Source organism: Polypterus senegalus, chromosome 11 (genome assembly GCF_016835505.1).
Source record: "Polypterus senegalus isolate Bchr_013 chromosome 11, ASM1683550v1, whole genome shotgun sequence".
NCBI lineage: Eukaryota > Metazoa > Chordata > Cladistia > Polypteriformes > Polypteridae > Polypterus > Polypterus senegalus.
Window position 1 is genome coordinate 20,305,169 of NC_053164.1, and position 23,508 is coordinate 20,328,676.

Below are 23,508 nucleotides of genomic sequence, written 5' to 3' on the forward strand. Positions count from 1 at the left end.
ACGGGCTCGTAGAAGGTAACGAGAGGACGGGGAAAGGGCATCACACGCGACGCTGGACGACGATCGGAGACACTGCGTCTGTGAAAATAACCGGTCTAGTCTCATCGAAGGGTGATTCTGCAAGAAGACTACTGTGAATCATTTATTGTGAAATACACGCGTCCGTTATTGGACTTAACTCCCATTCGGTTTATGTCTCGGCCTTTCCATCTCGGTGCTCGCTACAATATTTTGGTGCAATAAAAATAGCACTACTGTATATCTGAGGCCCGCTGACTTCGAACATTCCCCGGTCTAAGTCAGTTAACGCACCTAGCCGTGTTATTTAACCTCATATACTGGTAGCCTCCTTGACCGCTTCTGTCCACTGTCTGGAAGTTGACAGAGATAAGTCCACTACGACCCCAAGTCCTTCACAAAAGCAATACTTTCAATCTTCCTGACCTGCCGTTATGTATTGAAATCCAAAGACATGACTAAGCCTACAAAATGCCGGTAGCTCTACGTACTGTATTATAAATAACAAAAAGGCTGGGAATCATAATGTAATTAGATTGTTATTATTGGTTAACCTGGGGGTCGTATGCTATCGTTTTACTAGGCGTGGTCACATCACTGCTCGGCACAATTGACGTGTCAAAAAAGCGATGACGACTCGCCCAGTTTCAAGGTATCAAATGTGGCATTTGCACAATTGAACGACAGTGTGCAGGTGACAAGCTCACTTTCAATGAAAAGTCGTCAACGGGGGCATCCCCAGTCCAGAACGCGCGTTGAGACCTCAAAGCGAAAAGGGGAAGAAACGGTCGTTAGGAGAAAGGGAAGCAGCGCTGATGAGTATCTCTGTTGTAATGAGCAGTGCGAGGCGATGATGTGTTAGCCTTAAAAAGCGGGAAGGCGACTCTCTCTCTCTCTCTCTCTCTCTCGCTCTCGAGCGCTAACAGGAGGTGAAAGGAAGAGGGGGAGGAGGGCGGGGGACGCTTCTCTCTCTCTCTCTCTCTCTCTCTCGGTATGACAGAACCCGTTCTCCGTCGCTTAGCTGGAGCGCCGCTTCGGAGAAAGGAGCGAACATCAGCACATTAAACTACCAATAAATAGTCAAACAAATAAAAAAATACCTAAAATACAGAGGCGATCGGAAGGGTGCTGTGTACTTGGGTGCTACGGGGAATTAAGGATCATGGATCAATTAACCTGCTGTCAGTAAACCCTGAGAAAAAGGTGGGAGAGCAGCGATGTGGGATTGCGAATCCTGGCACTTGTGGCTTGTCTTCTTCATCCTGCGAGCGCAGGTAAGCGCCTTAGCTCTATCCGTTATTTCTGGACCGCTTTCATGTCACGTTTTTTGTTGTTGTTGTGTTCGTCTTGCGATACATGAATTCAATTACTTTCCCTGAAGGCACTTGTTAATGGAGACGGTCGATATAGAGTGCCGAGTTCACTTCTCAATGCAGGACCAGTTTTGCGTGTTGGCTCTTCTCGCCCGTTTTGGGCTGTGCGGTGTTGGAACACTTTTAGTTGGGATGGATGTCATTATGAATGGTCGCATGTCTTTTGCTGCCTCTTATTCTTTCTTTTTTTTTAAGTAAAAGACAAACTTGCCCAGTTTCGTGCGGAAGTTCGGGTTTGGTTATTTTATTATTCATTCTTTATACAATCATAAGGATTTGCGCAATGCTTGAATTTGCCGGAGGCGCAGTTTTAAAGAGTTGGCCATGAAAGGAAGGAAACCGCAAGGTTAATGACGGATTTGGCGTGAAATGCATTTGGGAAAGTGAAAGGATTTGTGTAAATGTGTGCGAGTCTCTGTGCCGGTGTTGGGGGGATAGAGAGCTATTATTTTATTACCTATCATTTTTTTGCACCTTAGTGTTTTATAGGATTGTAAAATCCTGGAGAAATCTTGTGGGGCTTTCACAGAGTAGAATTTGATGGTTTGGCATCCCGTCCGAGTTTGGTCCTTCCTTGCAACTCTCTGCACTGTTCTTTTTTGGCACTTTGCACTCACTTTTATAAATTCTGGCTCTTTATTGGCATTTTGTGGTTCTTAACTGGGTTGGGTTTCTTGTAGCACCATTTTATTCTACCTATGAAGTTGGTTCTTTGTGTTTTGATAAACTTATAGAAAAAAATGAAGTCTGAAATACATATCTAGCAGAACACTAACAGATTAAGGAAACTTGGACTCCGATTCTGTTATTGTGTGCGGACAGAGTTTTTTTTAAAGTCAGGATCCATTATTTCACAAATCTGTTACCATCTCTTCATGGTTATGAATTGTATGGGATCTGCTACACGTCTAATGAGATGAACGGCTCTTTCTGGAATCTTCATGAGGATGGGTCTTTTGGGACCAAAAAATGACAACATCCCTCCCCCCCATGTAATTGCTTCTCTGATACACTTATTTTTAAGAGTGTACTGGATCGTGGGATTCCTCGAACCCTTACCTTTTTTATTAAAAAGTTATTTCTTTCCGGGATGCAGTCTTTGCATATGGAGTTCGTTATTGGGGCTTTCAAAAGATTTGTAATATGTGGGCAAATCCGCAATCTTGTGGAGCAGGGTACCGAGAGATCAAGAAAACCTGAACTTAGCCGGTGTGAAGAGCCGTTTTAAAAATCACGAAGGTGTTTCAGAAAGCAGATACTTTTTATTTATGGTTATTTATGAAAAATGAATCATTCTTTCTGGAACTTTCATGTGAATGGTTCCCCTGTGACATCACTGTGAAGAACCACTCTGGACGCTTCCTTTTTAAGGCAGTGCGACTGTGAAGTAAAGATTCGTTTTTGTGTATTTGGATTATTCGGTGATATTTGTGCACGCGCAGAACTTCCGAGCAACCGCAAACCCGTCTCTGAGGTGCACGCGCATGTTCATTAAAAGTAACGCGCTGGCGGAAATATAACAGTTGGATCACCTATGACTTAAAAAACGGAAGGTGGCAAACCAGGGGCGACACACGGATTATGTGCAAATCAAAAATAAGACATGTAAAAAAATGTCAGTGTGTCCATCCAATCTGAACAGGGTAGCGGGGAAGATGGAGGGTACCCATGCAAGCATCGGGTGCAAGGCAAGAACAATCCCTGGACAGAGGGTGGGTGAACAGGGTACACACACACACAGACCGGGCAATTTATCAACGCATAACCTGCATGGCATTGGACTGTGGGAGGAAACTTATTTGTTGCGAACCCGGGTCTCCTTCCTGCATTGCAGCAGCACTTCCCCCGTGTCAAAGCGATTCTTTAGACAGATGCCATTGGGTAAACACATTTTGGTTCATAAAAGAACCATCCACATGAAGATTCCAGAAAGAACTATCCATTTAGATCCGTATCAGGTTCCAAAGTAACCATGAATAGATGATAACACAATTTTGAAACACAGTTGGACGCAGACTATAACACATGGCTCAGTTCAGAATTTGTTGCACCCTGATGGAAAGCCTAAAGATTTCTCTTTGGGTTTGGATCCCCGATCTCCGAGACAATCGAAACACAGAACCCCTGAAACCAGACAGACCCAGTCTGCCCAAACCGAGTACGAGCACATCCGACGTAATTACACGATAATCATTTACGCTGGGATTGGCGCGCTTTCCGTGAAGAACGGGCAGTTGGGGAAAACACGAGCACGCGCATACTTTACATTCAATAATAAAACACCCATGTAATAAACCCCCCGATAAGACAACCCCACCTTCTCCGATAGCGATCTTTGGTAAAGTCGAGCGGGCGGTGCGGCGCTGGATGTGGCGGACACTCACGGCCGGAGCGCCGCAGTCTGCAGCAGGTGCGGTATGGAAAAAAACATATCTATAAAAATACACGACATTAGCAGTATATTTTCATAGTAATACAGTAAACACTTCGTGATATTCTAAATATACAATTTACATTTGTGAAGCATCTAGCTGTCAAATAATTGTTTTAATAGGCAAGATTGTTTTATGAATAATTGTAGTAATTATTTTTTTTAATTTACTAATGGGCTTCGCTCGCCAACCCCCCGGCCTGTGCTACGCCCCAGCCACTTCGCGCCTCTGCCCCTCGCGTATGTGGATTTCACTTTCACCAAACAACAATCTTTTACTTCTCACGGATACGCCTCTTCATTGGGAAGAAACACTACTTTTCCCTGATGGCAACACGGATTAGACGATCTACAAGTCTCCGATTTAAAGTTTAAATCCGAACAATATCTACATCCATTATCCAACTCGCTATTTCCTAACTACAGGGTCACGGGGGTCCGCTGGAGCCAATCCCAGCCAACACAGGGCGCAAGGCAGGAAACAAACCCTGGGCAGGGCGCCAGCCCACCGCAGCAATATCTCCATACTTCTGTCATATCACATATGTCCATATATTCGATATTTTTCCATTATTTCAGCGAGTAATACTTTGCGTTTGTTTGAGCTAATACGATCTTTACTATCATTTGTTTGAGACTTATAGTACTTTCATTATTTCTAACCGGGCGGCACGGTGGGGCAGTGGGTAGCGCCTCGCAGTAAGGAGACCTGGGTTCGCTTTCCGGGTCCTCCCTGCGTGGAGTTTGTTCTCCCCGTGTCCGCGTGGGCTTCCCCCCACACTCTAAAGACATGGCGATCCTCAATTGTCCCTAGTGTGTGCTTAGTGTGCGTCCTGTGCTGGCGCCCTGCCTGGGGTTTGCTTCCTGCCTTGCGCACTGTGTTGACTGGGATTGGCTCCAGCAGACCCCCGTGACCCTGTAGTTAGGATATATCGGGTTGGATAATGGACGGATGGATTATTTCTAACCTGCTCTGCATGTGTATCGCGCCAACGTTTTTGAATTCTTTACGACATTCTACTTTGTCATCTACTCTTTGTCTTTTATTCCCGGCCCCAGGCGTGGTTAAATCTCTTGGCACAAAGTCTCCTCTCATGGCACATGAAAGTATCGCTCTGAAAACACTCCTCTCGTCCCAGGATTTTTTATATAATAGAGAGATTAATTAATTTTATTAATGTAGTTTATTAATAATAATTGTTGTATTTTCGTAAGCTCGATGGTACGGAATTCTAAATTTGCATGAAGTTGGTATATTTGCATAAGGAAACGCCCCCTTTTCCGCAGAGTTTCCAATGCCTCCCGTACCTGTGCGCTGTGAAAATCAAATAGAAATTAATGATGGTTAGCAAAATCATTTTTTTATTCTGTTCTGAATATTTTTGTGGTTATGGAAGCTGACTTATGCAGTTATTTTGGGTAGGCTGGTGATACTGTAAGCACACGCTATATCAGAAAAGCAAAACTTCCTTCTCCACTGGCCAAGAAGAATTTGAATTCTGTGAGTATGGATTCATGTCAAATGACCAAAATTAAAAGCTATTTGTTAACATTTTTCTTAATTTATTATAGGTAGATGTTGTTAGAGTGATACAGGTAAATAATCTGTGTGTTGTAGGTGTATTGTAGGAAGATGATGAAACAGTTCGATTACATTTTAATCATAATGGAATTGTAATGTTTGACTCAGGCAAGCCATATACTGGTCTATTCTCCTGACCATTTTTAACAGTTAAATGATTGGCAGTTCAGCCAATTGTTAAAATACAACAAATTGTTTTACATTAGGTAGCTGTGCAACTGTGTAGTGGTGGCACACAGATTGTTTGCAAATCAAAAATAAGACATGTAAAAAAAAAGTCAGTGTGTCCATCCATTTCTTAAATCTGTTTAACCTGAACAGGGTAGTGGGGAAGCTGGAGCCAACCCAGTTAAGGTAAGAACAATCCCTGGACTGAGTGGCTCTCTATCCAGGGCCATCTTACCAGCATCATAGGCCCCCGGCCAAAGTAGTGCACTGGGACCCCTGTTTAGATTGCACAACAGAAACATATATAGGGATCAGAAACATCGTGGGCCCCTATGCCCTGTAGCCCCCGGCCAGTGCCCATATATTAAGAAGGACTGCCGTGGGCTGGCACCCTGCCCGGGGTTTGTTTCCTGCCTTGTGCCCTGTGTTGGCTGGGATTGGCTCCATCAGACCCCCATGACCCTGTAGTTAGGATATAGCAGGTTGGATAATTGATGGATGGATGTATCGCAGGGTGAATACACACACACTGGGCAATTTAGCAAAGCCAAACCACCTAACCTGTGTGTGATTGGACTGTGGGAGGAAAGCCACAAACTCACTTGGGATGCTAACCCAGGTCTCCTTCCTGCAAGGCAGCGGTTTTACTAATGTGGCAAAGCAATTCTTCAGAGCAATTCCATAGGGGAACCATTTTAAGGTCTCTAAACAGCCATCCAAAGTGAAGGTCCCAGAAAGAAACTTTATTTAGATACATGCCAGGCTCCATAGCTAACAACTAAACTGACAGCAGGAGCCATGTATACCCAGAATTGGCAAACATATTGACCCCTGTAGGGGCAATCAGCAATGGCCCAATTGGGGTTTACACATTAGGGCAACACTGTCCCAGTGTGGCCAAACAGGCAAGGGGACCAAATTTGGTCAAGAACCTGGAAAATGTCCATACCTTACTAGTCTATCCATCCATTTTCTGTACCCACTTATTCAGGTTAGGGATGCCAGGCACAAGGAGCTTTGTAGCAATGGGCACAGGCAGGAATAATCCCTGGAAAGGGATGATTTAGCAGAACCAGTCCACCTAACCTGTGGAAAGAAACCAACATGGACTCAGGAAGAACATGCAAACTCCACACAGGGAAGACTTGGGATGTGCACCCAGATCTCCATACTGTGAGGCAGTTGTTGTACCCCTTTGCCACCCTTTTTAAAAAAAAAAAAAAAAAAAATTATTCTTTTATACAAAACACTAAATTCTTTTGAATTTATTGGTACCAGTCCATTTATTTATATTATGCTTTGCTTGTGCCTTGGGTATATTTTGGAATTTTTACCTTCATGCTTAATGTTGGACTACATTTCTCAGTTACTGTTTATTGACTTGGTTTGCATTGAATTGCTTTAGCGTTTTGGGGCAATTATTTTGCTTCTTATGCTCCAGTGAACTTCATTGTTATTAAAAAAAAAACCTTTTGTGAAAAATGAATAATTTATTTTATAAATTGCTGTGCTATCTGTCTAAGACAGAATGAAATCTGAGTAATCAACATCAACCTCAGTGTTAACGGTGGCAGTGCAGCATCTACTGGAATTTATTTTGCAATGCATGTAGTAATAAAATGCATTGCAGTTGTCATTCCAACAGATGGCACGTTACAAACATTTGTAGCAATAAAATACATTACTACAAAGGTTTGTAATGAGCCATCTGCTGGAATGGCAAATGCAATGCATATGTCTCTGTGATATGTTATTTAGTATGGGATTCATAAAAGCAACCCTGACTGAGGTAAAACAATTTATAGAAATAAAATGCTTTGCAGTCGTAATTCCAACAAATGGCACATCACAAAAATGTGTAGTAATAAAGTGCTTTACTACAAATGTTTGTATTGTTCCATCTATTGGTATGGCAAATGCAATGCATATGTCTCTGTGATATGTCATTTAGTATGGGATTCATAAAAGCAACCCTGACTGAGATAAAACAATTTATAGAAATAAAATGCTTTGCAGTCGTAATTCCACCAAAGGGCATTTGTTGTAATTGAGAGAACATCTGTCTGGTTTTGTTCCACTATTATACCTGAGACTGCGGCCTTCGTGACCTTAAATTGGATCATTCAGGTTCCAAATTGAATGGATGGATTGATGTAGGCAGAGATTTCCATCGAGAGAGGCTCATGCTGTTATTTCCCCAAACCATCTGTGTTTGCAGCAGGACACTTCTCTGGCTAATCCGTTTGAATAGATTTCCATATGTGTTAATGCTGAAAAATCAATTTAAACAATCAATACTGGGCAGCATGGTGGCCACATGGGACAGAATCCCATCTGGAGAATGTCTTTGTGGAGTTTGCACGCTCTTCTGTGTCTGTGTTGGTTTTCCTTCTGGTACTTCAGCTTTCTTCACTTCAGTCTTCTCTCTCTCTCTGTATATGTGTGTGTGTGTGTGTGTGTATATATATATATATATATATATATATATATATATATATATATATATATATATATAGTGGTGGGCAAAAGTAGGTTTACAGCTGTTTGTATGGAAAAGACCTGCAACTGTAAACCTACTTATGCCCATCCTTGTTTGTGTATATATATATATATATATATATATATATATATATATATATATATATATATATATATATATATATATATATATATATATATATATATATATATATATTATAATTTAGTGAGATCATGTAACATTTTTATGTGATGTTTTCATGCAACACTCATTTTCCTTTAACACTGTACGTCATCTAGTGGTCTATATAACATTTTTCCTTCTTCTTCATTAGGAGAATACAGCAATGATACTCTCATGTCAGTACAACCAATGTAATGCACATAAGTCATACATAATAACTTATATACATCTGCTCCTTTAAGAACATTAATAGTTTTAGTTGTATGTTAGCAGTCAACAAATAAAGCCTATGGGATGGCACGTGCTTACAAATTGTGAAACTGCTGTGACAGACTGCTGGGATGCCGCCATAATGGCAAGACAAAGGGAGTGAACACATACAGGGCACTTCCTTCCCCGGAGCACTAGATGGCAGTACCCCTGGGTTGCGGCAGCACTATGGTTTCCCACAGGACATCATAGAAATTTGATTTCTGTAGGAAAACAGAGAAAGGAACAGAAGAAAAGTGTTGACTGCTTTATTATTGTGCGTGTTGTGACTGTGCTTATTGCTGTTGGGAGTTTCCCAAATAAAAAGCCTTTGTGTGTGCCGCACTTGTGCCTTGAGTCTGTTTGTATCGGGCTTGAGGAGCTGGTGTGCCCCCTGGTGGCCACAATGCATAAACATTCCATTGCCAGTAAAATCATGACAGGTGATCATGCAGGAGAAGTCGTATTCCTTCCACATATTAAGTTAGATACTCGCAATACTTCAGCAAGTAGATTACCTTTCATCTTGCAGAGATAACAATTTCCAATAGTTCTAGTATTTGCTATGACTATAACTAAATCTCAGGGCCAGAATTTTGACCGTGTTGGAATGTACCCGTAGACTGGTAGCAATAGAAAAGGACCTATCGAGAAGTGTTGGGCCACCATAGGCAGCCAGGTGGTCACACCCCCCCTAGTAATTAAATAAATGTGTTGGATTCATTGGGAAACATAAACCAGCCTGGTTTGAGGGAAGGTGAGCGTGTACTAGAACAATCCAAGACAGAAGGTAATTCAATATACAATCAATTACAATGACCGAGAAGACCCAACATGATGTGAAGTGATGGGGGGAGATTGATAAAGACCGAACAGCAGGATCCTAGTCAGTGGAGGTGATTCAAATGAAAGATACGTTTATAGATTTAGAGGTTTGAAATGCAAAAGCAAAGCCCTGTTTTCTAGAAGTGGCTGGAATGTAACCATTGATGTAGCTACACGAAAAAATATAATGGAGAGCTCAGTAAAACTATGCAATGTCATGTTTCAGCCAGCATCTTCCTCCAGCTGGTGTTCACAGTTGTGTTTCTTCTCTGTGTTGTTTAATTTGGTATCATTTATTTGTATTCATGTTTCTTTTGTACATTTTACTCTGTGTGTGCGTGTGGGTGTTCTGGAAAAGGGGCGTGGCCTAGCTTATAACCCTTGTGTTTTGTGGGTGGGTCCCTAAAGGGTGGAGTCACTTGCCAATCACTGCCAGGAATGGGTCCTTCAGCCTATTTAAGGGAGAGCCTCCCATAGTTCCTTGTGGTTCATTGAAGTAGAGTGTTATTGTGCTTTTGCCTTTGTTTTTACTGTTTACCTCTGCTTTGTTTTTGACCTTGCCTCTGGGTTTCATATTGGGACTGTGTTATTGGATATTTTTGAACCTCTGCTCTGCTTTCAACCACGATTTTTGGATTCCGTATTGAGATTTGGTTTACGGTGGATCGTCTTGACGTTTCTGGCATCTCCTTGAGCTCATCAGAGCATTGGGGCTTACAAAGCCAAGTAAACTTTTATGTTATCAAGATTCGTCTCGGCCCTTTTTATTTCTAGTCCGGGTATTATGACGGTGTTTTCCCCTTCGAGCGGGCAGCCTTTGGAAGTGGCTTTGGTACGTGTGCTTTCAGGACTCCCAGTTCATTACATGCAATTTGGTCATCATTATTTTCAAATATTCAAACTGTCGCCCTTTTCATTCTCAATTGAGTTTTCATCACGTAATTTGAGTGCAGTTCTTATGCTTGGCTTGTTCCCCGTGCCTTAGTCTCGCAGGGCCAGATGTGATTCTTAGTTTAGAATACACATGTCTGAGGTCATGCCATTAAAAAGTGTGTCATGAATAGCGGCAAAATCCTGTGCTCCCAAGGACCCACCCCCTGCGAAAGCTGTGGCAGGGTTGGGGACGTACAGCTCCCCAAACCTGGACACAGAGGCACACAGTTGGTTTCTTCCTGGGGCAGCTCTATTCTCCGCTCCCCACTTCAGAGCACAATACACAATTCCCAGCACAACACTGCCCAGTCCCTTCTCTTTTTCTTGCTTCTTTCCCTCACTCTCTCTCTCTCTCTTCTCTGCTGTCTCCACTCCTCTCCCTCCCGACTCTGGCTCCTGAAGTAGTGTCATTTCCAGCAGCACTTCCGGGTGTGGCAGAAGAGCTGCACTCCAGCAGCACCCCCTGGCGGCGCCCACGAAACCTAGCAGGACTGCGCCAAATTCCATCTCCCATGGAGACCTGCAGGAGTCTGAGGCACTGCTGCAACCCGGGAGGGGGCATCTAGCGCTCCGCGGGAGGTAATGCTCTGGATCTGCTCCGTCCCCTGGTCCTTCCAGTGTGGAAGCAATACCCCCAATTTCTCCAGTCCGTGTGTTTTAAACCACTGTCTGGGGTTTCAGAGAGAGAGCAAAAGATACCGAACAAGAGGCTTGACGCTGAGAGGAAATAAAAATCTAAACTGCTGCTATCCATTCAGGAGATCAGTAGGGAACTGAAACTTAAGAGTTAATTTGCATGTTGTAATGAGTGCTGTGATAATGAAGACCCCCAAACACACACATGTAGACCACCGCAGCTATTGGGCTCCACACATTTGCTGTCTGCTATGAAGTCTTTCTATCATTTTGACCATTGCATCACTTCATGACATGTCAGCAGCAAACAGAGTGTAGATGAGTATTGTGGTCCGTGGATGTACGACATGTTATTTTGTCACAACAACAACAACATTTATTTCTATAGCACATTTTCATACAAATGATGGAGCTCAAAGTGCTTTACTTGATGAAGAAAAGAGACAAAAGACAAGATGAATAAGAAAATAGAATTAGGGAACACTAATTAACATTGAATAAAAGTAAGGTCTGATGGCCAGGGAGGACAGAAACCCCCTCCCCCCCCAAAAAAAAAAAACTCCAGACGGCTGGAGAAAAAAAAATCTGCAAGGGGTCCGAGGCCACGAGACCACCCAGCCCCCTCTAGGCATTCTACCTCACATCAATGACCTCAATCAGTCTTCATTGTATTCTGGGTTCTCATGGAAGAACTTGATGATGGTCACGTGGACTTCTGGCCTTTAATCCATCGTTGAAGGGACATCACTGTGCTTTGATCAGGTGGTGGTGGCACAGATCAGCACCACAGAAAACCAGAAAAAGAACAGAAGAGAGAGTAGGGGTTAGTACGGATTGTGGAGCTACCATGAATGATAACGATAATTAAATGCATATACGGAGTATCAGGGTTAAACTAAGATGAAACTATGAAAAAGCCATGTTACAGTAATGAGTTTTCATCAGTGTTTTAAAAGTTCTCCACCATATTAGCCTTCTTTCTATCGGTCAGCTATTCCAGATTTTAGGTGCATAACAGCAGAAGGCCACCTCACCACTCCTTTTAAGTTTAGCTTTTGGAATTCTAAGCAGACACTCATTTGAGGATCTAAGGTTACGATTTGGAGTGTAAGGTGTCAGACATTCCGAAATATAAGATGGGGCAGTGTGACGATGTGGGTTCTGGCTCCACACTCCCATTGCTGTTGGAAGCACTTGAACCCAACACCGTCGATAATGTTGCCGAGTGAGCTAGTCAATGGAGGCAAATTACTGAGCAAGGGGAAGGCAGAAAGTGTAACAGTGCTTTTATTAAAAACCAACAAAAACAGTGTTCCATAAATAGTGCAGTTCATTCACAGTTCATTAAATAAATAACCCATAAAAAGAACACGTGGAGGTTAAAAATCAATAAATAGAAAAACAAACACATCCTTAAAAACGAGAGGTTAAAATCTTCTCTAGGAAGCAGTCTTAAAAACAACAACAAATCCAGTGCTCTTCTGTTAGCGTCTCACCTGCTAATCCCGTTTGGGCCAAACAGCAGGCAAGACGCTCTCTGCAGCTGCCCTCCTACAACACACCCGAGACTGGAGACCTCCCAATCCCTGGCTTCGGTCTGGCACTCATCCCAGTCCCCGAGACTTGATTACCCCAATAGCCAGGACGCTCACATTGGGGACTCCACCACCAAGCCTCCCGACTTCCGCTGCCTTTCCACGGCCTTCTGCGGCTCGTCGCTTTCCTCTAGGCACTCCTGCTACCTGCTCACTCAGCGGGAGCAACCTCAACTCAAACGTCTAGGTGTTGGCCTAACACCCAGCTTCCATACAGCTGCCCACGAGGCTCGATCGCGCTCACCAGACGCACACACCGCCTGTCTGTCTCTCTTGCACCGCATGCTTCCTCGCTCCCTGTAACCTCCGTCCTCTTTCCTCATCTCCTTTCTCCTCTCTCCATTTTTTTTTTTTTTTTTACCGCGAACGTTTCTTTCCCACCCCCGACTCGCGCTGCTTTTTAAAACGTGAGGGGCCATCACAGCTGTAGCATTAGCCACGGGAGCAATCACGAATGTGGGCAGTTCCTCACCTGTGCACACGGTGAGAAACGCCCACATCGACGACTGCCCCGCGGCTCGCTACAACATCGCCCCCCCACGAAGCCGCCTCGGGTGCGGTGATTATCTATTTAAAATGAATGGCCTTTTCTCAACGAGCTGTGGACCCATACCACCACAGGCAGATTATTTAAGGCTTTGTAAACTATAAGCAGGATTTTAAAGTCAATTCTAAATGACAGAGGTAACCAGTGTAGTGACATCAGAACTGGAGAGATGAGCTCGGATTTTCTTTTCTGAGCTAAGATTCTAGCACCTCCATTCTGCACTCGTTTTAATCAATTGATGTCTTAAGGCAGTGGCGTAGCTAAGGGCGAGCAGAGGGGGCTGTCCACCCCTGGGCAGCACATTTTTGGGGGCAGCATTATTGGCCAAAAGGCTCAGTACAATTCGTGTGTAAGCAGCAGGGTTCGGAAAAAGAATGAATTGAAAAAGTCTAATTCTCTGATTTTTATCCACAAATGCTTCAAAAATAATTTTTCAGACTGTCCTTCTGTGACGGCATCAGACACCGCAGTTGAAATTTATGAGGCAGTAACAAAAATAAACATAAACATTACACCGATTAATAATTTCTAGGAAGATAAACAACTAATTTACAATTTCATTTCGTTATCAATCCGAATGCATTCTTGCTCTGTGCAGAAACCAAAAAAAAAGTTCCAGTTTTTGCAGTGTAATTATATTAAACTAATAATCAGAACACGGCTTATCAGTGCGTCTATACTATATTCTTGTCTAGTTGATGCTTATAAATAATTATATGTGAAAAAGTATTGCTGTTTCTCTATATATGAATAAATCTTTGCAAAATGTATCTTAGTTTTTCTCCATACATCATTTTAATTTTCTATTTAAATAGGTTAACATATTCAGAAATGTCAGAGGGTGGCAAATTGAAGCACCTCCCTGCCCTGAGCGGCACGAACTCGAGCTACGCCACTGGTCATGCCATGTTTGAATTTCCATTTCGACAGTAATGTTCAATTTCTTGAGTTACTCATTTAGACGTGCGGTCAGAAGGTGGATGTTGTACAGTCTCATCTGTGCACCTACCGGTGTATTTATGCAGATTTGTTGATTCGGGTGTTTTGCTCCCTGAAATCCGCATCTCCTGTGGCTCTTTGTGATCATGCCAGTGCTTTGGAGTGTGGCACGCTGTTTACTTCAAATTGCAGTTCATATTTTCATGGAGAGAGCTGCCAGTTCTTTCAAGCTCACATAGACTCCTACACTGCCTGTCGTCCTAACGCTAAACAGGGCACCTGTGACAACATATCTTTCACCTTTACCAGTCGTCCATTGACGAGTTGGTCGGACAGAGAATTAAAGTTCTTTAATCAGCCCAGAAGTACTTCAGAGCTCCCGTACTTCCGTGCTAGGGATGAGGCATGGCTCCTCCAGTCCTCTCACAGTTCTTCCTGGCGGCACCCATGGTACCCGACAGGCATGAGCAACCGAACTCCAAGTCCCGGGATGCCCTGCGGGTACTGTTACACTCCAGGGGAGCTGCCATGCAGCGTTTTGGGGGGATGCAGTGTCCTTGAAAATATGCCTACCCCCCATCCTTCCATCGCAGGGGTGTCCTGGATGGGTTGAGCTGCCAGCCGTCTCATACAATTGAATTATACATCTGGCTTCAGAGAGGCTGCCCGTGCCATCACGGCCTGTGTCGAGTTGGCATGTTGTCCGCCTGTTGCATCCTTTAACATTTCACATAAAGCTGCTCAGTAACATCAAACTGTGTGAGTAAGTGTGGGTGCACAAGACTGACCACTGATGTACTGGCATCCCACCCCACCCAAAGCTGTAGGGGTAGGCAACAGTGACCATTAATTGAAATAAGATCAGGGAATGGGTGAATGTAAATTGTTTCTTTTTAGCAGCATTGCTGATAATTCTCTGAAATATTCAGTTTATCATTGACAATGGTGCTAGTAATTACATAATAACATATTACTATGAGGCAAAATAACCACTCAACAAAAAGCGGCCAGAATCTACAGCACTCCATCTTGTATCTTCAACTGCTTTGTCTTTTAAATAAATCAGCCCTGACCTGATCTCTGGGGCATTGATGGGCACATGCCCACTCAGACTGGACCAATTGAGAAGTGTCCAATCACGTAGTTATTAAATAAATGAATTTATTATATTTATAGACTGGCCCAATTGAGAAATGTCCAATCACGTAGTTATTAAATAAATGAATTTATTATATTTATAGACTGGCCCAATTGAGAAGTGTCCAATCACGTACGTAGTTATTAAATAAATGAATTTATTATATTTATAGACTGGACCATTTGAGAAGTGTCCAATCATGTAGCTATTAAATAAATGAATTAATTACATTTATATAGTGCTACTCTCACTTCACAAAGTGCTTTATGTAGGGAGTGGGGAGCCACGTCAACCACAGCCAATGTGTACCATCCACATGGATGCTGCAATGGCATCCATTCTTGCACCAGTACACTCACCACACATTATCTAGGGGTGAGAGAGATACAGGAGTTAGACCATGAGGGACAGGGGGTGATTAGGGAGCCAGAATGACCAGGCCATGGTGTAAAATTTAGTCAGGACATCGAAGAACACCCTACTCTTACTAAAAAATGACCAAAAGATCTTTTATGACCACCGAGAATCAGGACCTCCAGCTTTCCATCTCATCTTGAAAGACAGCACCAATTTTTACAGCACAGTGTCTTCATCACTGCACTGGGACATTTGTGGTCCGCACTCGGACCACAGGGTAAGCGCCCCCTGCTGATGTCACCAACATCTCTTCCAGCAGTAACCCAAGCATTTTACATGGTCTCCAATCCGAATACTGGCCAGGCCCAAAAGTCTTTAGCTTCAGATGGATTTCTTCTTCTGACGTACATGTAGTATGGCTGCTGGCTAATTAGCATATTTATGGACACTCTAATGTGGGATTGAACCAGGCGGTAAAGTTCTATGTTGTGCCGACTTGTTTGAAGCATTTCTCACAAAAAAGTCTTCTTTTAGATGTCAACCAGGGTTCCATCAACTACTCGGAGCCTTTGCTGAGGCCTGATATGCGCTGGATTTCCCTGTGTGTTTCAGACGTGACTGCGGACGAGTGGAGGGCACCCATCCTGCTTTGCCTTCACTGGCTTACTGTGTCTTAGAGGAATGAATATAAAATTCTATTAATACCTACTGTGTCATACAGCGACACAGATCCCAAGTCCAGCACTCAACACACATTTATTTATAATGGGCAAGTGCTTTTTCCTCGCTCCCCACAGCAGCACAATACCAGCAAGCACCAAATACTCAAGTAGACACAGTCCCTTTCTTCTTCTCGTCTCTATTCTTCTCTCAGTCCCAATGTGCCTCCACTCCTCCTGGTAAGCTTTGTCTCCCTTCCTCCTGACTCTGGCTGCTGACTCCTTTTTATAGGGTACCCAGAAGTGCTCCAGGTTCTCCACGACCTTCTTTCAGCATCCCTACTGGGTGTGGTGGAAGTGCTGCCAGACATGGCTCAGCTCTACCTACAGCTCCCCCTGGCAGTGCCCATGGAACACAACAGGGCTGCTCCAAACTCCACCTCCCAGTGTGCCCTGTGGGAATCTGTTGTGTTGCAGCAACCCTGGGGAGCTGCTCTCAAGCATCCTAAGGAAGGTAATGCCCCAAACATCTCCCTCGGTCCTTCCACTCCGCTGGCGTCCTGGCCAGGTCATCCATCTCACTACAAAGCTTTAAATGACCTTGCAGCGAACAACATCAGTGACATTCTCCATCGCTCTGCTCCTGTCCTTCCACTAAGGTCCCCTGATTCTGAAAATCTTGTTGTGCCCCCTCATAAACCTTCACTCTATGGGTGGCAGGGCTTCAGCTCTATATAGTGCCCAGACTTTGGGATGACCTCACTAAATTAATGAGAACACCTTAAAGCTCATCTCTTCAGGAAGGCTTTGAACTTAACCTGACATTCTGCCCCTTCTTTCAGTTTACCTCTGCTGTTCTCTGATAATTTGTGTGTGTGTTGTATCACAAATGATGTTATTTGTTCAGGCTATTGAATTTAGCATTTTACTCTGATTTATTGTCTGTTATTCTATGTAATGCTTTGTATATCCCGTATTTATCCCTTTTAGTGTTCAATGCAGAAAATATTTGCATCCAAGGTTACATAAACCCTGCTGTTCTTTCCGAGACTCAGTGAAGTGCCTTGAGCATGGAAAAGGCGCTATATAAACGTATAATTATTTTGCTTGGATGCTGATTGCCAGAATGCAGGTCTGCCGTCCCCCCCTTTTGGTGGCTGTGCGAGTGACTTATTGAGTCACATTATATTATGGAGAGTTTCCACTCAATAAAGGAACGGATTCCCCTTTTGCTCCCAGGATGTAGTCATTCCAGTCGTTCCAAATCCACACGAGGTCCCAGCTATTAAGATTCCCCTCCCTTAATTGCAGTTCATATTTTCATGGAGAGAGCAGCCAGTTCTTTCAAGCTCACATAGACTCCTACACTGCCTGTCGTCCTAAGGCTAAACAGGGCACCTGTGACAACATATCTTTCACCTTTACCACTCGTCGTTGGTCGGACAGAGAATTAAAGTTCTTTAATCAGCCCAGAAGTACTTCAGGGCCCCTAATTCTTGTCTTAGTATAAAATCTCAATGGCTAGCAAACATGCGACTCCCCAGCAACTCAACGTTTACCTTGTGATTTACTTTAAAGAGAGTGCAAACAGTGTGTGTCAAATCAAATGATAATAATGAAAGTTGAGGTGAGGCTGTGGAGCAGGTCAGCAGCTTTAGGTTCCTCGGAGTCAACCTCACTGATGACCTTAAATGGTCAAGTCACACTGCGGCAGTAGTCAAGAAAGCCCAACAGCACCTCTACTTCCTCAGGAGACTGAGTAAGGCCCAGATGTCTCCCATAACCCTGTGCAGATTCCACAAGTGTACTGTGGAATCCATCCTGACAGGATGCATCACATCCTGGTGTAGCAACTGCTCAGTTCAGGACTGCAGAGCTCTGCAGAGTGTGGTGAATACAGCACAGCAGATCACGGGATCCATGACATGCACACTACACGCTGTCTCAGGAAAGTGAACCGTATCAGACGGGACCCCAGCCATTTGGACGTGTGCCTTCAGGTTCAGGAACAGTTTCAACCCAACTGCAATCAGACTCATGAACAATCAGCAACCTTGTGTCACCTCCACTGTCACCTGCACATATACTTCTGCCATTGTCTCTATTTATTCCTAGGATTCTGGTTTTACTTCTTATTTATATTCATTTATTTATTGTGTGTGTTGTTTGTTTCTTTGTCTATGTTCACTGTCTGCGGGGGCACATCCAAGCAAGCATTTCATTGTACATGGTACTTGTACACATGACAATAAAGAATTGAATTCATTGTGATTTTCTTAAAATTTGTGATGAGTATGCGACGCGCTACTTGCTATGAGCCTATGATATGAACTCTATTTATACTGTTGCCAAACTTAATCTGTACACGGTTGTATAGACACAACGTAAAATTTGACGACATGCTTAGAAATATGAAAAATTAAAATTTACACATTATTAGAGTACATGTCAAATGTCAATGTCATGTCCAAGTGCCAGTACCCTAGCAGCTGCTCATTTACAATGAAATAAATTATAACCGAGGTTATAATGGAAACCTCACGTGACTGAAATGTTCCAGCAACTTAACGATAAACTATAAATGTTCCGTTCTAATATGAAAAATTCCTATCCTGTGCTTTATAACTTTATTTCATCATATTAATAATCGCGGATGAAGACCACTAATTATCGCTGACGCCGACGACCAGAGAACAATAAAATGCATAATACATAATCTAAACTAATTATTAGTACTGAATAATTTAAATACTAGATATGAGATCAAATAAATTGCAATAATGTATATCCTAACCCGAATGTAGCGGTATATCGAAACAGAAATCAGCAAAAGGCAGTTTTGACCAAATTTTTTGCTGCAACGTTGTGTACTGACAACTAAAACAACTTGATGACGTAATACGGTATAGTATATCGGACTAAATAAATCGCAGTACCAGACAGATAATGTTTCACAGTTTAGAAAATTGAATTTTAATGTCAAACAGTAACCAGTACATTTCATGAAACGGCCAGTCCAGAGTCGGCGGCCCACTGGGCTTTGCCCAAATGCCCTAATGGCCAGTCCGCCCCGTGTATGTCTCTATTCTATGCTCACTTGGTATGGGATTCGTAAAAGCAGTGTTAATGTTTGCTTCCCGGTTCCTCCCTGTGTGTATAGCGCTTTGAGTACTGAGAAAAGCGCTATATAAATGTAATGAATTATTGTTATTATTATTATTAATGCGCCATCTGTTGGAATGACAGAGACACAGTAGTTTGATGGACACACAGGCAGACACTTATCCTTTGATTTAAGGTGGATTTGGTTTAATTGTTCATTGTATTGGACACTAAAGCCAAACTATCAAAATGATTTCTTTAATGTTTTAGTGCTGATATTAACTTTTTGAGGTTTATATGGGGATGTTTCGGTAGCCTGAGTAATGCCATAAATTGCAAGCGGGGCCTAGCAGCCATCTACTGGGCAGCCTTGTTGACTTCTTCTGGTATTTGATTGCTGCGGGTTGTAAACGTTTGACGATGTTTCTTCTATTGTTGTACTTTGGTTGCTTTTACGTCTTGTTATTTGTATTGCATTAAGTATTTTGGATTCCTTGCTCACTCAACCTATGCTTGTCCTGTAACGTGGCTCTGAACCTGACTACCTTTTTAATGAATCCTGTTTGGCCAGACACCTTAGTTAGAGCTCAGACTTTATAGCTGCCAGTTCAATTCTGGAGTTGATTCTTTTTTAATGACTACTGTGCGTCCAGTGACATTTAATTTGGAGCATTGAGATGGATGTGTGTAAAGTGAGCTTACTGGATTTGTGGTAGGAAATCAACATGACAGCAAAAAAAAAAACAAAAACGGCAATCAATATGTGAAAGAAACCCAAACGGCTCCCAGTCCCGTGTCTTGTGCCAGACCACCAGGAGCCGTAACGCCACTAAAGGAAGAGACTGCATTAAAAGTTTGTGCTCATTAAAGATTTAAGTTTGGAAGCTGCAGAATGCCAGCCGTGCCTGGAATCACTGGATGCCCCATTGATTTGAGATGCAGACAGCTGCAAAAAGAATCAAATTATATAAAGTAGAAAGCCAGTTCCTCGGTGTAATCGCGTCTGGGATCTTCCATCTAGAAGAGTGAGAAGTTTAGCATCTATGCAAATATAACCATTTATGCTGGTGCTCAGGGAGAGCGAGGTCTAAAAAGTCCTGGACCGGGGTACTCGGCTCAGGGTTACCAGACGCCCTCTTTTACCAGGCCAGGTTGTCTTTTTCGCTAGTAAACAACAATAATTTCTTACTTGCATAGCCTAAAATTGCACAAAGGAGATCTGCAATGGGCCTTAACGGGCCCTGTTTTTTGACAGCCCCTTATCCTTGACTCTAAAAGAAGACAAGAAACGACTCCCAAAAATAAAAAAAAACCTCTGAGAAAGGAAATTTAGGGAGAGACCCCCTTCCAGGCAGGTTGGGTGTGCAATGGGTGTCAAAAAATGAGGTAACTACAACACACAAAACAGAAGGCAAGCAATCCTCTTCACAGAGCTAGATGGCCAATCTACAGGTGTGCTTGAAAGTTTGTGAACCCTTTAGAATTTTCTATATTTCTGCATAAATATGACCTAAAACATCATCAGATTTTCATTCAAGTCCTAAAAGTAGATAAAGAGAAACCAGTTAAACAAATGAGACAAAAATATTATACTTGGTCATTTATTTATTGAGGAAAATTATTGAATATTGCATATTTGTGAGTGACTAAAGTATGTGAACCTTTGCTTTCAGTATCTGGTGTGACCCCCCAATAACTGCAACTAAACGTTTCCGGTAACTTCTGATCATTCCTGCACACCGGCTTGGAGGAATTTGAGCCCATTCCTGGGTACAGAACAATAATTCTGGGATGTTGGTGGGTTTCCTCACATGAACTTCTCGCTTCAGGTCCTTCCACAACATTTTGATTGGATTAAGGTCAGGACTTTGACTTGGCCATTCCAAAACATTAACTTTATTCTTCTTTAACCATTCTTTGGTAGAACGACTTGTGTGCTTAGGGTCGTGGTCTTGCTGCATGACCCACCTTCTCTTGAGATTCAGTTCATGGACAGATGTCCTGACATTTTCCATTAGAATTCTCTGATATAATTCAGAATTCATTGTTCCATCAATGAAGGCAAGCTGTCCGGGCCCAGATGCAGCAAAACAGGCCAAAACCATGATACTACCACCACCACCATGTTTCACAGATGGGATAAGGTTCTTATGCTGGAATGCAGTGTTTACCTTTCTCAAAACATAACGCTTTTCATTTAAACCAAAAAGTTCTATTTTCGTCTCATCCGCCCACAAAACATTCTTCCAATAGCCTTCTGGTTTGTCCACGTGATCTTTAGCAAACTGCAGACGAGCAGCAATGTTTTTTGGAGAGCAGTGGCTTTCTCCTTGCAACTCTGCCATACACACCATTGTTGTACAGTGTTCTCCTGATGGTGGACTCATGAACATGAACATCAGCCAACGTGAGAGAGGCCTTCAGATGCTTAGAAGTTACCCTGGTGTCCTTTGTGACCTCGCCGACTATTACACGCCTTGCTCTTGGAGTGATCTTTGTTGGTCAAACACTCCTGGGGAGGGTAACAATGGTCTTGAATTTCCTCCATTTGTACACAATCTGTCTGACTGTGGATTGGTGGAGTCCAAACTCTTTAGAGATGGTTTTGTAACCTTTTCCAGCCTGATGAACATCAACAACTCTTTTTGTGAGGTCCTCAGAAATCTCCTTTGTTCGTGCCATGATACACTTCCACAAACATGTGTTGTGAAGAGCAGACTTTGATAGATCCCTGTTCTTTAAATAACACAGGGTGCCCACTCGCACCTGATTGGCATCCCATTGACTCGAATTTCACCTTCAAACTAACTGCTAATCCGTGAGGTTCACATACTTTTTCCACTCACAAATATGTAATATTCAATCATTTTCCTCAATAAATAAATGACCAAGTATAATATTTTTGTCTCATTTGCTTAACTGGTTTCTCTTTATCTACTTTTAGGACTTGAATGAAAATCTGATGATGTTTTAGGTCATATTTATGCAGAAATATAAAATATTCTAAAGGGTTCACAAACTTTCAAGCACAACTGTATCATGGCCACCTCAGAAATACAACACAACTTTACCAGCTACGAGGCAAAATGCAAGACTAGATGATACCACCCACTAAATACAGAACTTTTACGTACAGTATGAGGAGGACGACAGAGATTTGTTCAGAGTCCTGGGGCCTCATGTATAAACGGTGCGTACGCACAGAAATGTGGCGTAAGAACTTTTCCACATTCAAATCGCGATGTATAAAACCTACACTTGGCGTAAAGCCAGGCACTTTTCCACGATACCTCATATCTTGTCGTACGCAAGTTCTCCGCTCGGTTTTGCAGACTGTCGGCACCCAGCGTCAAAGCACTGCTACAGTTCCTGTGTGATTACACCTTATTTTCCAGACGCGGCTTTATAAATACACTGAAACTAACCGCATATTGTTTATTATTGTAACGCATCTGATTGTAATTAACTTGTAACAATATAATGGTCCAGAGAATAGCCATAGTATTCCAAATACCATAACTGCTTTAGCGTTGTTACTCTCACTGCACCTTCTTCTTTCAGCTGCTCCCGTTAGGAGTTGCCACAGCGGATCATCTTTTTCCAAATTACTCTCACTGCACCACTCGGAGTATTTATATCACTGTATCTGAGTGTGAATCACAGCAGCAGCTGATCGGAAAGAGAAATATCGGTATACAGCATCAAGCACACGCTGTCTCAGCCACGGCAAAACGTTTCAAAGTCTTTCTTGTACGGACCTCGCGGTTCAGAAACAGTTTCATCCCAAGAACTTTAAATGCACTCAATCAATTGCTCCTTGTAGAACTGTTAGTACTTATAAGTACACTCAACCCATTGTAAACTTGCACTACAGTTATAATATCGCACAACCTGAGCCACTTTATAAAGCGCGTATTTACATATGATGACGATATCATTTTTAAGGTGAAATGCAGCAAAATATGTTTATTAAATTATACACATAAAACTTTAACTTCATTTAAATAATCTATATTCTTCACTGGGAGAGTCGTGAAGGATAGAATAATTAAACATGTACTACGAAGATATTTCAATGTTCCTTAAACGTTTTGAAGAATCAGCGCTCTCCAATTCTGATTGGGTATTTGGGGAAAGAAAAGCAAGGACTGCAGTGGCGGCCACGCCAATATATATTGAATATAAAACAGAAAGAGAAAATAACAACACAGCTAAAAACGTAGCAGTGAATTTCGGCAAAAGTTAAATGCTTGTGTCATGAGCACGAGGCGGCTATGCAGTGTCTGCAACGGAC

The 23,508-nt window shown here is 42.7% G+C and overlaps 1 protein-coding gene across 1 annotated transcript in view; it reads left to right on the forward strand.

Annotated features, from left to right (window-relative positions):
• The first annotated feature begins 957 nt into the window (after positions 1 to 957).
• The window catches only part of LOC120538720 (protein jagged-1b), a 261,014-nt gene continuing 238,463 nt past the window's right edge, over positions 958 to 23,508 (forward strand). Inside the window, exon 1 of the mRNA XM_039768138.1 lies at positions 958 to 1,292. Within this exon, the coding sequence (XP_039624072.1) occupies positions 1,236 to 1,292 (57 nt within the window). The 5' untranslated portion in view covers positions 958 to 1,235. The remainder of the gene's footprint in view (positions 1,293 to 23,508) is intronic.